The sequence below is a fragment of the Gavialis gangeticus genome, unplaced genomic scaffold, assembly GCF_001723915.1.
Source record: "Gavialis gangeticus isolate Ggan-Ray unplaced genomic scaffold, GavGan_comp1, whole genome shotgun sequence".
Taxonomy (NCBI): domain Eukaryota; kingdom Metazoa; phylum Chordata; order Crocodylia; family Gavialidae; genus Gavialis; species Gavialis gangeticus.
The window spans coordinates 75,655,080-75,672,723 of NW_017729022.1; the positions used below are offsets into that span (position 1 = coordinate 75,655,080).

Sequence of the window (17,644 nt, forward strand, 5' to 3'; positions counted from 1 at the left end):
AAAAAATCTTGTTTTAAATTTTTCCCCCCCCCCCCCCACCCCACAATGGACACCACCTAATCTAAAGTCTCAGACTAAAAGCCACAATATAAAAAATGTCAACCACAATACCGGCCTACTGTCCTAGTAGGTCAAGCCAGTGACACCAGGCTATAACTGAGACATAGCCTCAGAGTTCAGTGGGGTTTGGATCTGGGACTTCGGTTCACCCTTCCATTGCCACACTAACCAGATCCTGAACACGAGAAAGAAGATGATGCTCATCTTTCTGGATCTTTCTGACATTCAGATCTATCTCAAATACATGTTCTGAGCCAAAAAGTAGTAGTAGTAAATGAAGGAAGAGGTGGTGACAAATGAGAAAGAAGGTTCCCAATGTTCCTCTTGCCCAACACACTGAACTTAGACCTGCTTGTGTGCTATTAACACATTTATGCAATATGAAGATGTAGTAACAAGAGGCAGTGTATTTCCTGCCACTACAATAATGACCAGCATGATAAACTGATAACACAATACTCTTTTTCACTGAGAGATTTGGTTGCAGTGATAGAGAAATGGTTATCTCCTACAATAGTGGAATTGTTCCCTAATTGTTGGTAGATGAGAGCCAAGGAGGTAGTGTTTGGATCCCAACATGAATTAGGTTTAAGTCCAAGGCCCAATCCAGGATCAAACCTGATGGCAGTGATATCCCACAAACTGTTCTCTATAGATTTTGGTAGGACATAAATTAGAAGATTGGCCTGTAATAAGTTGTCAGATGCTAGAACCCAGTGCAGCCATGCTGCTTTACCACAGCAGCCCAGACAGTTCCTATTATCTCCTGTACAGGAACAGCAAAGATCCCAGGAGTCTTTCTGAAGCAGGTGCAGGGACACATGGGTCCTGCAGGGCAAAAACATGGTAAGACCCAGACTCAGGAGGAAGCTCCAGCTTGTTCTCAGTTTTCAAAGCAAAGGTCTCCCCCCACTACAAATGCACTGTGGGAAGCAGGGTGGGAAGCACCATATTCTTGCACGCTAGCCCAGGGGTGGGCAAAATGCGGCCCGTGGCCAGATGCGGCCCGCCAGGCCATTCTATCCAGCCCACAGGGCCCCTAAAAATTTGGAAAAGTAATATTCATCTGCCCCTGGCTGCCTGTCATGAGGCCTTGATGGCTTGCCAAAACTCAGTAAGTGGCCCTCTGTCCAAAACAATTGCCTGCCTCTGCACTAGCCCCTTTGGTTTGGGACCTGACCTGTTACCCAAACAGTTAGGTCATGTTTGTACCCTCAGCCTGGAATACAGAAACCTCAGGCTTGGAAGGAATTTAGATTTCAGATTGCAGTCTTGGCTGAATTCTAATTCCTGGTATAAAATTGAAAGAGGATTACAGTAGTAGGGAATGGGACTAATAAACACTGGAAAGGATTCAAAGAGATTTCAGACTTATTTTCTGGGAGTTCATACCCCACACAGCTGTCACAGGGCTAAGCAAATAGCATAACAAACTGCTCCCAAATCAATTTAACTAACAGGGCACCACAGAATGCACCTCAGTCCCTACATATATTTACCTAGTCTTTCTACTCTGTAAGAACATGCTCCCTGCTGGATTTCCTAAGGACTATGTCCACCCATTAGCTGCCTTGGCAGCCTTCTTCACACATGTGTGATCTTTCACTTAACAGATCCTCTCCTGAACACACTTGGTGTCTATGCCAACCATGAAAGTCAATTTAAAGATTCCTAAGGGAGTTGGCATGACTTCTAGATTTGTTTTGGACTCTCATGTTTCCCAGACTGTGACCTTCTTCTACAGTTCTCCTGGCCTTTGATATCTCTGTTTTCAGTGTGAAAATCGGTATTATCTCAAAATATACCAAAGAAAAGAGGAAAGAGTTAAAACATCAGGTGTGAATTTATCAGTAACCATCTGCCATGGCTACTCTCTCCACTCAATTTCCTTACCTTTCAGTTTCTCTTCCGTGTCACTGTCTGATTCACTGTTTTCATCGGTAACTATCAGGGGGAAAAAAGGAAAGTGAAATGAAGAATACCTAAAAATAGTGCACTCTTTACAGAGGGCAGAATAAAAACTGGCTCAAGAGCTTCAGGAGGAAGAATTCATAAAACTCAAAGGGCCAGATCCTATTTCATCTAAGCGAACTTAGACACCTAGGGCACATCCCCCTGAGCATACACATGTAGTTTGCGGTGCTGCAAACACGTCCATGGCAATGCAAATTGTATGCACCACATGTGCATGCATTCATCACACTGCTAATTAGCAGTGCGGCAGTTTTTTTGACATCAGGATATCCCGGTGTCAAAAAAAAAGTGCCAAAAAAAGGTGGGGGTGTGCATGTGGCTGAAGCATGTGCCACCCAAAACTGAAGCCTGGCCAGCCAGAGCCAGGCTCTGGCTGCCAGCCAGTCTCTGTGCACCCAGGTCACCACCACTACATCCCTGGGAGGCCCAAGGACTCCAGGTAAAGCTGCTGGGGCAGCCCAGCCTCTCCTACCCCACTGGGGCAATCTGCCATATGCCAGAGCGTGCATGCAGGGACATGCCTGGGAACAACAAGCAGATATGTGCCACTGCCATTTGTCCCTGGGGAAACACACATTCCCGATCATGGGGATGTGCTCCTAAGCGTAATTCTAGTCCACCCTGCTCCACTCCTAAAAATGCATTACTGCATCTACTTTTGTAACATACTACATGTGTCTACACAAGACATTGACTGAGCAGTCATTTAGTACTTGTATAAACAAATACTTCACAGTAGTGCTGAAGAATGGCTTTTTTGTGATGCTGACTGCACAGTAGCCTGAGACTACTGAGCAGTAGCATCGTGTCATGCTTTCTGCTAAGAGGTGCTACTGTGTAGTAGTCTCGGTCTATGCGCAGTCAGCATCTTATGTAGATGCAGCCACTGTCAACTTACCCTGTCACAAAAAAAACCTGAGGGGAGGAGGAACATTAAGTTTTTTAAATCAGAAAAAGCACCTTTTGCATTACGTTTTTCAGGAACTCAAGCAGGGTGGAAGAGAGTGAAAATTAGGCACCTACATCCATGTCTGTTAGGTAGAACAGAATCCAGATCAAAGTGTCTTTCTTCCTGGGGCACAATTTTACCCTTCACTGCCTGGGCACAAACAAGGGCAAAATCTGATCTAAATTGCCATACAATAACTCAAGTGACAGGGGAACGTAATTGCTGAACTAAATCAGACCCTCTGGCCCAGTATGCTGTTTTTAATAGCGACCATCATCACCAGATACTTCAGCAAAAAGTGAAAGAAATTCCACAATTGGCCAACATGAGATAATTTGGCCCTAAGAGATATTGTTTTAAACCCCAAACATAAGTTATCCTATATGTAATTATGGGAAATACATAGAGCTGATCAAACACTAAAATTTCTTCTGAGAGAAATTCTAGGGGGAAAAAAGAATCATTTTGTTCCACAATGGAAAGTAGAAAATTTGGAAATTTCTCACAGGAGGGAGTTCTAAATATAGTTATTTGAAATAAATGTTTCCATCTAAGGAAGTTGTGGAATCTCTTTCACTGGAGGTTTTCAAGGAGTGACTGGACAGACATCTATGCGGGAAATTTTAGGAATGGTGAATTCTCCATTTGTGAAGGGTGCAAGGCTAAATGACTCTTAAAGAGCACTTCTAATTCTATGATTCTATAAAACACTTGAACTATTCTTGGCTGAGTTGGGAATGGAGGTTCCCAGTTCGGTAGCAGAGACCTGGAAGACTAAGCAGGTCCTTCAAAAGTTTGGAAGAAGTAAGGTAAGTATCAAAATCTGCCTGCACTCCACTGGAATCCTCCCTGACAGTGATATGCTCCCATTGTTTTTATTTAAACAAATTGGCATTTTTCAACAGAAAAACATTTTTCTGGACAAAGCACTAGCAAAGAGGCTATAAAGAACAATAATCGCTTAGGATAGCTAGCCAAACCCAAGCTAAATAGAAATCCTCAAAAGACTCAACAGCAACATGCCTTAGTCAAATGCCTTTTACCTTTCCCTGAATTGCTCTCCGTGGACTGGGACAGCCTCTTGACACGTTTCTTTCCCCTCCGTATCTCATAAATGGCATTGATTTTCAACACCAGCTACTCAACAAACAGGAGACAGAGAATAAGGTTAGTCTCCTTCCCCCAAATAGGAAGAAGAAAGTGACATCTTAATTTGAGTTTTCTAGTCCTGATCAACAATCACCCCATCACCAGATCTTATTGGTACCATACACCCTCTGGCTTCAACTCTCCACTGTTCACAACAAGCATCAGAGAGTTCCCCTGGACTTTTTCCCTTGACCACAGCACCCAGATTTGTGAGTGATGGTCTAGTAGTGAAGACCTGGCCAAACTCTTCTCAACATCTGCTACAGAAACAGATTAAAGACCCATTGAGGATTCTGAAAAATGTCTGGGTTAAATAATGATTACGGTTCCTGAGATCTTTGTGCAAAAATGCTTTAAATACATGCAGACCAGAGACAGGGCACTCGATGCCCAAAAGTCTGTCCAACAGGTTTCCCAACTGTACAATTGATCCAATAGAAGATATCACAAAAAAGCCTTTGCCTATTTTAAATACATCATATATAGCAAATGCTGGGAAAAATCAGAACTTATTGAAACCACAAGTAGATAAGCTTTTCAAAATGTTTTTTTAACAGAATCAGGTAGTCAGGATCCAGCTCATCAGCCTCCTCTGTGCTGCAGATAGAGGACCAATTTGACAGGGCATACTGGGGCTCCCTTGGCACAGGGGCACATTGAAGGGGTGAGAAGTTAGCAAAGCTAGTTCTGTGCCACCTACTCCTAGCGGGTGCTCAGGACAGGGGATGTTCTGTGCATGAGATGGGACACTGTCAATTCTTGCTGTGATATTTGGCCTGTAAAGAGGCTTCCAGAGTGTACCATGCACCTTTGGCTGATCTAACTTGTGCCATGGCCCCAGTCAGTCCTTAGGCCTGAGCAGGCTTAAAGGTGGCAAGACGCAACTTAGACTCAGATGGATGCAAGGATCCAACCCAGAGAGCGTGTCTACATGAGACACTTTATTGCACAATAGACTAATGTGTAGTAAACGTCACCGTCTACATGTGCATGGGACTTACTGTGCATCAGATTAATCTAACGCGCCATTTGCTAGTACCAACACATACAGGTACTAGATAAATGGTGCATTAACTAATGCTCTGTAGCACATGTGTAGATACTGACCAGGAGCAATTTGCTGCAGGGTCAGACCTGACCTGATCTCCATGTGGCTGGGAGACAGCTTCCCCTGTAGCTGGCACAGGTCTCCCAGCCACATGGGGATTTGGATGGATACTGATCCCCATGTGGTGGGGAAACAGCTGCCCCCGGCACAGTTCTCCCAGCCATGTGGGGATCGAGATCAGTCCTGATCTCCTGGCAGCAGGGAAACAGCTGCCCCTGCAGCTGGCACAGCTCTCCCTGCCTGGCAGAGATCAAGACTGACCCCAGTACCTGCTGTCAGTCCCCAGGGGAGCCTGGAGCTCTCCCTTGCTGCTGCAGGGGGGCAGAGCAAGGCAGGAACAGCCTTGGACTGGGCTGCTCCTGTCCAGCGTAATTTGCTACTGATGGGGGTGCACATGTAGACATGAGCCCAAGAGTGCATTAATAAACCTTGAATTTTCTGTGGAGAAAATTCAGGCACAAAAATTGCATGTGTAGATGCACCCAGAGAGGTTTTAAAAACTGCTTCTGATTAATAACACACAAGGCACAATAGCAATACAGCTGTGCTCTTGATCCTTCTATTTTAAAAAGATATTGAACATCTTGGAAAATATAACATGTATGGGGTCTTGGGGGATAGAAGTGGAGAGGTCAAAGGCAGCAAAGGAACTTTATGCTAACAGCTGGCGTTGTTATAACTCGAGAGCGCACGCTAGAGGAGTGACCATAGAGGACAACTACAGGGCAACAGACAACAATAAGGAGATGCTAGACTTAACTGAGCATATGGACATATGAACAATTTATTGCAAGGTAAAAAAGAAGCAGGGCTTTACAATATACCAGCTGTTCTACAAAAGTGCCTGTGTGCATGGTTTTACCTCAGAGTGAGTGGAAGCCAGACCATCACAGTTTACTCTGATTTCATTGAGAACTAAGCTATAGCAATTTAGTTTCCACTTAGCATGGAATAAGGGCCCACACACAGAGGTGACACATGGAAAAGCACCCCAAAGTGCCAAGATGTGCAACAGGGATACACAAAACCAGACCTGTAGACATGAGAACAAGTCAGAATACATTAGTGCACACAAAACACATGTTCCTCCAGAAGAAGACTGTCAGGTCAAAGAAGTGATTACAGTCTAGTCCTGCCAACATATGCCAGACTCTTGCAAAGAGCAGGAAAGATAATTATGTTTTACAAACATTCAAAAGATATCCCACAGCCAAATGGCCCTTTGACTAACTACTCTTGCTGATCTGATAGGAACTCTGAAATATACAACGATGTCATGCTATATAAAATGACAATCTCCATTAAATGGGAGGCTTGTTGAGGAAAAACCTTTAACAACAAGGAAAGAAAAACTAGACTCTCAAGTTTCCAGTAGGTCTCCTTTGTTCACCCAGGCTTACATCCCACCCAGAACATGTGCTGCAAGTAAAGATAACCAGTGACTGAGTGACTGAATGTTAGTTTGCAAAAAACATATATATAAATAGCAGAAAACCCTACTGAACACATGACCTTTGAAAGGAAGTGCTGCTCCACAAGTTGCTCACTAATGACGCTGGAAAACAAGATATAATTTTTGCAAAAAAATCACCATTTTCCCCCCATTAAAATTTCAATGTTGTAAAAAAAAATCTAATTTTCAATTATTTTCATTTGCTTTATCCTTCATAGTAACATAGACTAGTAAAATAGTACTATAGTAAAATATATTCTAAAGAGATCTTTGGCCCCTTTTTGAAGAGAAAAAGTGAGAGTGGGATGTAAGGAATGCCCTGTGCTGACTATGAGAAGTTAAATGAAATCAAGTCAGTCCCAGGAATAAGGGACACATTTTACAAGCACAGCACTGAAACCTACATTGAAAATTTCTTCCTCTCTCTCAAAAAAAAGACTACTTATGGGAAGCTAAGCAAAGAAATAAACCCTGAAGTTACCTTGGGAATCTTCCTCCTCCTCTTCCCATTCTGAGGATCTCCCAAGGAGAAGATGGTATCATCTGGGCTGCTGGGAGTAGAGGGGGGGCTGATTTTGGAAGGGGACCCAGTTCCGTCACGACTCAGTTTCCTTATATCTCGCAGTTTGAAACTCCGCCGTTCTGAATTTTGTCGAAAGAAAATGGGTTTGGAAAGTAACTGGGGAAGGAGACAGAATGGAAGAGTGAAAATGAATTGATACAGTGCTTCATCTAACCAAGCATTGCAAGAAACCATTGTAAAAGCACCAATTCCACTAAACACTAAGAAAAAGAGCTGGAGCATTTGACTAGCAGACTGGCAAGTATAGTTTATGGCTGGCAATTTCTTGTATGTCCAAAGAGTTTTCCTGACTGTCAGTTTACACAGGACTATCCTCACAGACAATTAGAGTCCCAGATTTATTTCAGGTCATGACATAACTCAGGGATTGGCTAAAAGGCCTCAGTTTGAGGAGCAAATAATTCCCCAGCTATATGTAATCCATAGATTGGGATCACACAAGAAAAATGCTAACCAGCGAATCAAACACAAACATTTGGGTTAACACTTGCCCTATAGGAACCTAGAAAACTGCCATTCCAGACCAGAACTATGATCCATCTCATTTACAGTCCAGTTTTGGACAGAGGTGGGAACCAAATATTGCAGATAAAGATGCGAGAAACCCCAGAGTGGACAGTTATGGAAACCAGTTCTTTCCTAATTCCATCAGTTATTAGTTGTCCAAGTCCAATGGCAGCACAAAAGGCTAGCACATACAATATCAACATCCAGGTCCTAAATTCCCCACCCATAGGGGTAGACAGCAGTGCAGAAGAAGAGTGGCATTCACTAAGGGAGGCAGGAAAGGGGGAGCCTTTCACATCCTAGAAAGAGCAACTCTAACTGGATTGTGGTTGAAGAAGCTATTTCAACTGGATATTGGATCACTGTGACTAGAGACTTTGAAAGGTAGTAGAGAGAGAGAAGAATGAAAAGAAGGAAAATACAGAGGGAGGGCCTGCCACTAAGAGAATCTCCACTTGCTGTCAGTCTTTCCTTCAACCATATCACAGTGTGGGGCCAATAATCAATGGTGTAATGGTGCAGCTTACCTTGGCCTCATTATCAGAGTTGGCCAGTGCCTCTGTTTCCCAGTCTGGTATGTCACAGGTAAAGTTGGGCCCTTACGAAGATTAAAGCTCACTCTGGTAACAGCAGGATTTTCAGAAGCTCTCAGCACTGATGCCATCCAGCTCCTATGCCAGTCAGTAGGAGTTTTACCATTACTTGCAAGGACAGCAGTGTTAGGCTCGTGCTGAGTCCTTTTGAAAATTGCCAGTCTTTGTTTATATAATGAATTAATGGGAAGTTAATTAGAAGGCATTACAAAGCAGTACCTCTGGGTGATTCTGGCTACATGGGCTTTTCCCAGCAACGGCTCTGTAAGAAAGGCTATTGTCTTTTCTTTCTTTGTACTACAACAGCTCCCAACTAGCCCCAACAAGATCACTGTCTGCAGGCATAATGCACTGTTGTGTCGTGTAGCCTAAGCTAGGTCTGAGTTAGCTCAGACACTAGAAGCAGCACAGCTTCAGTGGCGTGATGTTCTGCCTGGACTAATGTACCCTGTTTCTCAGCAAGGCAACTTAGAGCTAGCTTGGGTATCACTACACGGTTCTGCTTTTTGGTGTATAGACCACAGATCCAATGGCCATGCCCATGTCTATCTCCTATCCTGGAGAGCTTGTTCTTCTCCCATTTCCCCAAAATGTAAGGGGGGTTAAGGAAGTAGGAGCAAAAATGAGCCCTAAGTTTTGAATAAGAACTTCCTAGACCTTAAATGCTGGAGGCTGCAAATGAGAGAAGAACAGTGGGAAAAACCCTCGTCACACCCAGTTTACTCTCCCTTTCACTGTCCACTCCCTGCCTCTGTTTGACAGTGGACACTGGGCAACATGGTCTGACCCAGTAAATGGCAGTTCTTATGTTCGCAGTTGAAAGAAGGTGATGAAGCTTCTCTTTCTGAAGCCTGGATTCGTCCGCACTTCTCCAGCAATCTAGTGATTCAAGGCTTTTTCTGAGAAGTCTTCAGGATGACAAACCCCATATAGACTTTCTCAGTGAGTTCTGGGGTTTACCAGAGATCAGATCAAGTTCACACTACAGCACCCCAAGTGATTATGGTGGATTAATTAGATACAGATCTATGTTAAAGGTCTATGTTAGCCTATAGATGGAGGAGTCCCTAATTTAGCAAGGGAGGTTTAGTAAGGATGGAATATCCTCCTTCTACAAGAATCAGAAGGAACAGATGTAGCGGCTGTTACTATTAACCAGCCTTTTCAAGAGAAATGCAGAAGGACCTTCCTACTGGAGGCGGTGGCAGCTGAATCTTTCCAGCATTCCCAGCAATTGCATAAAGGGTTACAGGCTGGCTATGGACACTGAGCCAATCAGATTACTAGGCCATGACTAGAGATTACTGGAGCATTCCAGTGTCATTTTAATGGTGGGTGGCGGGGCTTGCATCTGCAGATACCCACCAGTTCCAGCCCCAACACCGAAGCTGCCAGCGGCATCTGCAGGAGCTCGCCACCTCTGCCCCCGCCGCCGACACTGCTGACAGTGTCTGCAGATGCTCACCAGCTTCAGCCCCACCACCGATTCCACTGGTGGCATCTGCGGGTGCCCCCCACCAGACATAGGAGGCACCACTTGCCCAGGACCAAATGTGTTGGAGCACTGGCCCAAGCAAATCACAAAGTAGCCCAAAACTCTTCATAGTTCTGCCAGTGCTCTTCAGCCTAAATGGCAGCACTGCTCTATACTTCTGAAATGAGAAGTACAGACAGAGACTGCCAGCCACTGGAGATTCACCATACACCTGTGCCCAAATCAGAACCCCAGTTACAACCATCCCTAAATTGGGGGGAAGTGGGGCAATTTCATTTCTGGATCCCTCTCTCATAGTTTGGTCCTTGTTGGCCCACTGTAAGAACTAGGATCAAACCATAACTCATTTTTACTTGGAACATAGTGGGGGCATCTACACATGCACTTTACTGCAGTTGATTAATTAGGTCCACAATAAAGCATTACTGTCTACACATGCAGTGCTATTAGGCTGGACTAAATTAATTAACTCTGCTGTCAGATAGTACTGCCCGACACAAGTACTATCGTACGGCAGAGTTATTTAATGCACCACAATGCAAGTGTAGATGATGACCAGGGCTGGCTGGGGAACAAGGTTGCTACAGTGTAGGGGCTGTCTGCTGGCACCCTCATGCCCCAGCCAGCTCCTCTGCAGCATGCTGAGCCAATGCAGAGCAGCTCTGGGCTGGCAGGCTGGCCCCCTGGATCCCCTGACAACCAGGGTTGCACCACCCCGGCTCAGCATGCTGCAGTCCCAGGCACATGTGCAAATGCTGTGCCAGGGAGCAATAAACTCTGGTGAAAACTGCCCCAGACTTTATTCAGACACGCTCATTGCACATGTAGATGTACCCACTAAGAGTTTGAGCCCAGTTTTCCAGAGAAGGAAGACCAACATATTATCCCAGTGTACTGTCACAGCCTTCCTCATCTCAGTGCATGAGCAAGTTTCCATCTTGGTCAAGATCCAACATCTGCTCTTCATTTTGTAATCTGTTTTGTAATCTGTTATGCATACCCCTGTTCTCCTCCAAATGGCATGCATGGAAGGGGCTTTGCTGGGAACACAAAGTAATATATGAAAAAGATCAAAACAGGATGCTGTCTAACGTGACCCCTGGTGACGGGACACTTCTGTTCTTGTGATGCAGCACCAAAGTGGTACACGTTGTCCTAGCTCCCACTATCAAGTGAATTCTGGATGCATGAAGCCTATGTGCTGCTCAGGTGTTAGCCCCATTGTGAGAAGAGTGAAATCAGCATTATACCAAAAGGTGGACTCAGGAAATCCTGTGCTCACGGGCCTCAGCTCCCCATATTCTGCCTCTATCTCAGTAGCTAAGATATGAAGTGGGAAATCCTGCCCAGTTAAACTCGATGGCAAAAACACCATTGACTTCAGTGGCAGTCAGGGTTTAACGCAAATCCTTTTGGGAACTGAATATTTGAGTCACGCTGGCTGTACAAGATACCTTGGTAGGGGTTCCAGGAACTGATGAGGTGGGGGATGCTGGAAAGGTCAGGACACATTTCTTTCCTAGACAGCGGCTATTAGTCTCAATGTCTTCATAGGGGTTTTCCTTCGAAGGCGGATCTGCAGCAACAAATCACAAGTGCTAAGTAAGAAACACAAAAAATCCTTAAAGTTGGCCATAAAATCTCTACTGGGATCCTCTGGCCTTTCCTTAGTCTGCTATAAAGACTTGCTCTCAAACATTCTTGCACTCACTTCCCTCTCTCCAGCTCAGGGAATCCAGCTGGTTACTGGATCATGTCCAAACTCTGACACAGTTATATACAACTGCAGAATCAGGCCACAGGGATTAGAGAGGGAAAAGACCCATTACACCCTCAAATTAAGCCCTATGCTGTTGGAGACAAGTTTTACTTGCCCCGCGTGCCTCTGGTTCTGGGAGACACCACACAAGGTTGGACCAGAAAGGGCTGCAGCAAGAGCGCATGTTCATGGAACAGCCACTTCTAGATCTGGCTCTGCAGGTGGCACATGGTGTAGTTCCACCTGGCCACAGCAAGAATGGCAGCAGGGTGAATGTAATATAATTATAAAGATCCAACTGATTAATAACATATGAATTAATACAATTAGTGTTTATACTACAATATTAGTAATATATTTATATTTGTTTTTTCCATGGGGTGCTGCTAAATTTTGAAAAGTTTTGGAGGAGTGCCTTGAGTCTAAAAACGTGGAGAATCACTAGACTAGGCAATGCCTAATCCCTGGCTTGGTGGTTAGAGCACTTTGCCATGAAGCAGGAGATAGAGACCTGGTTGAGGGGATCTACACCAAGATCTCCTGTTCCCTGGCCAAGAGCTGCTGGCCTCAGGAGGCAGGAACTGCATGCAGATTTATTTTTGAACCCATACATCATCTGTGTTCCCTATCTGCTCTATGTAGCAACCTGTTGTACCAGAGTTCAACATGCGGAGGGAAAGCAGCTGAAGTCATCATACAAGAACACAACAGAAAAGACTTCTTTTGCCTCAGTCTTTGTTACTATGATTTTATGTGCGACTCACTCTTAAGGCTGCTTGCAGACGTTGGAAAAAAAACCCAAAAATGCTCCTGCGCCAAGCCCAGTGCATGCCCAGAAGAGGCAGTGCATTCATTCAACCTGGCTTTGCAGCAAATTGATAGATTGGGTATTTTAGTGGGGATTTTTTGGCCCTTTTGTCCTATAGCTGATTAAATCTATACAGATCTATACAGATGCTGCAGAGCTGGGTTGAACTAATGTACTGCTTCTTCTAGTAAAGCACATTTGGGGGGGGGGGGCGGGTTACATCTGCAAGCAGCTCTACTAGTGTCTGAATTCACCAACCTGAGGGAGGTAGAAATTCTCCTGATTGTGACAGTGGCAAAGAAAGCCATGGGTGAACATACTGGAGAGACACCCATTTCTGTCCCTGAACTACAGACCTTGTTTTGGAGGTGGGTTTTCAATGAAGAGAAGTTAGTTCAATAGTGCATCTCTGAACAGCTTTGAAAACACTTGAATTAGTCCTTGAGACAAGTGGCAGTGCAGGTCTCCTTTTGCCACCAATGTGGTTTTCAGTGTTCGGCACCATGTCCAGCCTGAATCAGTCTGGGATATACAGTTTTACCCACCACAACCTGTAAACCCTTCCTCCTGACTGTCCTATGCTGAATTTCAGGACTCCCAGTAAACAGTGCTGGATGGGATACAAGAACAGTGGGATGGAAAACTAAGTCACATGTAGACAGTTCTAGTACTAAGAGCAATAAAATGTGTGCATGCGCATGTGAGTGTGTGCATACGTGTGTGTTTGGGTTCACCTTCTTTGGCTTACTGCTAGCATTCTGTGGTAGAAGGAAGGGCTGAACTATTAAAAACTACCCCTCCTTCCCAGCCCCATCCACTGGTGATGTTTCCTAATTGTTGCTGTTTATCCTTGGTGAAGTATCCCAGCTTGTGGTTTGGTGAAATATAAAATTGTAGCTTTGTTGCAGACATCTCTGTCAGCCCTTTCCTCCTCTACAATAGCATGAAAACAGCCCTAGGGCTGCAGGGGTCAATTAAAGATCATTAACTCCAGACAGAGCTGGGCAAAGCCTAAGTGCATAGAAAAGAAACAAAAACCCAAGTGTGTCCCATTTGCTATTATCAATAACCCACTTCCTTCTAACCTTTCCAATCCAAAGCTTTCTAGGGTAGGAATTTCAGCATGGTGTTTGAGTTCTTTGCAAGTGTGGGGAGAAGGGCATAGTCTTACATGAATGGATAGATTTGCCAGTACGTTAGCCCTGTAATGCTACCCTTGTTATTCCAGCTGGCAGGGTGACCCTTCTATTGTGGTTCTGAAAGGTAAAAAAATCAGCAGCTGCTAAGGCATTCTGTATCCCTTCGGCCCCAAAACCAGCAGGGGAAAGAAGGCAAATGTGGGTCCCCCTAACTCATGGCAAAGTCAGACAGTTTTAAAAATGTACAGCAAACACTGTCCTCTTCTCACCTATGATAGCACTGGACACTGCCTCCTGGGATGCAGTCTAATGTTCTTCATGAGACCTCTCTAACCAGCCAGAGTCTGGATCCAAACAGAAGTATCCTGCTTCTTCCCGAGAACCTGTGGTTAACACCCACCCCCACCATCTGAATCAACCTTTTTGGATATAGCAGTACCTGTTCCCTTCCTATCCCAGTGTGAAGAAGTTCACTTAACGTCTTTCCTTGCAGAATAAAATTCAAAAGTTGGGTCCCAAAAATCCTCTGGCTAATTTTTGAGGCATTAGGTTTTATTCCATTTTGTTTCCTCCTTGCCAGTGCACCCAGAGCAAATAAATACACTTTCTTCAGACCCCCCAAAGACTGTGACATGTACTTATTGTTGTCCACAAACCTTTCTAGTTTTCCAGCCCTGTCAGCCCCCCCACCCCTGCAAAAGGTCCTACCTAGAATATCTTCATAGACGTTTTCCTCTGATAAAGTGCGCGTGAGGGCCAGCTTGGTCTGAGCATACCAATCCACCCGGCCATTCTCGGAGGACGACTGCAGCAAGTCTTCAAATTCATAAGACTTCCTGTGCCATTGTGGGGAGAAGGAAACAGAATTGTGATATAGACAAACAGCTTCTAGAAGCCCATTAAATCAATTTCATTGGCTAATAGCCAGCATGTCACGTAGCCAGCAGAATGAAAAGCCTGCTTTACAGACCCCACCTTTAGCACGTGAAGCATTGGGGACACAGTGAGAGCTGTTTTTCATGAGAGTGACAGTAGTCAGCAAATGATAGGACTGCAGTGGATTATTCATCTTGTAACGGGTATGACACAGGTGCAAAACACTATGCGGGACATTGTGAAATAAGAAGTAGTACCTTACTGAACTAGCAGTCCTATTCATCTCAGGCCCTACTGACTATGTGGAAAAAGTATGTCTCTTAGGAATGGTGTAGGACAGCAAGAATCACACACTGAACCACAAAGGAAACACAAAAGAAAAACAATGGAGTGTCCTCTCCAATCAAGCATGGAAAGGTTTCATCTCCTTCCCTCTCCCAGTCCAAATGAAATCAGGGATTTTTATTTTTAAAATAGATCCTCTACTGAGGGTGGAATCAAAGGAGGCAGGAGATCCCCCACTTACAAAATATTTGTAGTTACAGCTAAGGAAAAAGTTCTCCAGCAAGGATTGAGCAAAAAGGAACAGACCCCATTTGAAAGGGCAGTTGAATTCTGAAGAGTCAGTCTGTGAAAATGGCATGGTAGGGTCTCATGTTCAATCATCTCTCAAGGACTCCTGATCAGCATTGCTCAGTTTGCAAGTGAACAGACTGCCAGATTGAAAAAAAGGTGTGACTACACTGCATAACACCAGATATTCACCCTGGGATCAGAAAGTCAAGCTAGAATCATTTGTTCTTGCACACTGTCACTAGTAATGGGATCTCCAAGCCAAAGTCTGGCCTCACTTGCCCCAGTGAATTATTTTTGGCCTTCAGCAGGCTTGCAGAGGTGTGACTGAGAGCACAAGATGGCTGGCAATGGTGCCTTAGTTCACTTTCAGGTCCCAGGGTAAATATAGGAAGCTGTGAGAAAGACAGCTTTTTATTTTATGAACAAAGTCAAGACATGGACCCTGATGAGATGTCATTTCTGTGGAACCCTCTTTCAGGAGTAGAACAGTACCTCAAAGGCAAATTAATGAAGAGCTCCAACCCCAGCATTACTGAAATAAAGAATACCTGTGGTCAGCATTGTTCTTATGTTTCCCATTCCACAGTCTTCTGCTGACAGCTGAAGGAGGAGGAGAAGAGGGAAGAGGAGGGGGAGGTATGGATGGCAGAGGGGGCAAGTTTCTCTTATTTCTAGCTCCTGGAGTCCAGCCCTCTTCCCCCTCATGTTTAAAAGTCCGTCGGGGCTTTGGCAACGGGTTGATGAAGGGTTTCTTCTCTGGTGCTCCTGGCTCTGTGTATACATTCTCCACATTGTGGTCTTTGCATTTAACTTTAGATGGTTTTACCTCTTCTAGAGTCCCAAAAATTGGCTCACTGCCTTCCGAGTCCAAGCTGAGAAGCCCCTTATTGAGTTCAGAGCCACATATGCCCTCCTGGCCCTCTGAAGGAGTCTGTCCCTCAAATACCTTCTCCGGCAGACAGTGTGGGGAATAGTAGGTACCCGGTAACTGAGGCTGCAGCTCTGCTGACCCTTCCTTCAAGGCCTGCTCCAACTTCTTGACCTGATTCAGTACTGAAAGGTTCTCTTTCTGGACCTCCCACTTACCACCTTTCACCTCCTTGCATTTTCCAACACTGGCCTCAACTTCCTCTTCCTTCTCCTTCAGTTCTACCTTCCTCTCTACTCCTTGTCCTGTACCCTTTGGAGTGCCCGCTCTCCTTTCATTCTCTTTTGCCATCCCTTTGTATTCCAGTTCCCAGTTTACAAGCCTCTTGGTGTCTACTTTCCGATTCACCAAAACTTCCCCACTCATCTTTTCCACCACACATGATGTCTTCTGCTCCTCTTTCACTCCTAGCTCATCTTCCTTCCATGCAGCCACAGGGGAGGGTGTTTCTTTTTTCCCTTCCCATTCAGAAATCTTGTCCTTGATGCTGAAGGACTTATTCCTGAAACCAACTTTTCCAGATGACCATGAGTTCTGAGTGCCTCTGATTTGCTTCCTTATGATTTTGCTGTTTTCTTTGACACTGAGATCCACAGAAGGGTCACTGATGATCATTTTGGGACTCAGCATATTCTGCTGAAAGCAGTCTAGCTTTGGATTCAGGATCAAGTTCTCCAGTGCTGTCAATGGGTTTTTCAGCACAGAAGAAACTTTTTCAGCTTTAGATTCCAGATGCAGAATGATGTTGGCTCCTTCAGAACAGTCTTTATTGGTACACCTGAATGAAAGTCTTTCTAATTCTTGCCCAGCAATTTTATTGTTTTCCCTTGATATCTTGATCCTACACAGAAAAGACAAAAAAGAAGCATTACTTTATGTTGGTCATTGGTTCATCAGCTCTATACACTCTGCCCAGAAAGGTGAGGTCAGATGGGATGCTTGGGCTGATTGTTGACAGTCTTGCTGCAAGGCTTTCTTTGGGGATTGTCCTTGTCTCCTCTACTTTCCTCCTGAAACAAAGCCCCTGTTCAGCACAAGATCTACCTATTGCCCTATACTTTCTCTAATGGTGGAGATGGTTGCAGGTGTGTGAATTTATAGTTTTGGATTACGTGTATTGATATTGACAGTACATCAAATTTGCATGTATGTCTGTATTTTTAAATGACTAGTAAACTTTTTATGTACATAGAACATTAGAGAGGTATGCTGACAGATAAACCAAATGGATACTAGCTTACCAAACCACAGGTAGCCAACCTGTTGTACAGGTGCCTTAAATGGCATGGGCAGATGGTGAGCGGAGCATGGCAGATTGGGGAGGGGACAGGCAGCACAATGGTAGGTAAGGCAGGGGGCATAAAGCAGGGCACCAGATAAAGCAGGAAGCACAGGGCAGAAAGCAAAGCAACAAATCAGGGAGCACAGGTCAGGGTGCAGAAAGCAGAGCAGCAGACTGGACAAGGGAAAGAATTGGAGTGGCACTCAGGGAAGGTGTGACACTAATTTGTGGCAGTCCTGCCAAAAAGGTTGGCCCCCACTGTATTAAACCATAGCTACCCAAGAGGTGAATAGATTAGAAAGCTAACAGCATACTGGGCTGCATTAGTAGGAGCATTGCCAGCAGATTGAGGGAAGTAATTACTCTGCTCTATTCTGCACTGGTGAGGCCACATCTGGAGTACTG

At 44.7% G+C, this 17,644-nt stretch overlaps 1 protein-coding gene across 4 annotated transcripts in view; it reads right to left on the bottom strand.

Annotated features, from left to right (window-relative positions):
* Positions 1–17,644, bottom strand: part of DENND2A (DENN domain containing 2A) — a 92,980-nt gene that overhangs the window by 33,165 nt on the left and 42,171 nt on the right. For 3 of the 4 annotated variants that reach the window (XM_019515413.1, XM_019515412.1, XM_019515411.1), the window contains exons 3-8: positions 15,578–16,798; positions 14,286–14,413; positions 11,326–11,447; positions 7,175–7,372; positions 4,027–4,120; positions 1,954–2,004 (exon numbers count right to left, since the gene is read on the bottom strand). In XM_019515413.1, the coding sequence (XP_019370958.1) occupies positions 1,954–2,004; positions 4,027–4,120; positions 7,175–7,372; positions 11,326–11,447; positions 14,286–14,413; positions 15,578–16,798 (1,814 nt within the window). The remainder of the gene's footprint in view (positions 1–1,953; positions 2,005–4,026; positions 4,121–7,174; positions 7,373–11,325; positions 11,448–14,285; positions 14,414–15,577; positions 16,799–17,644) is intronic. The other variant, XM_019515415.1, reaches the window with a different exon arrangement.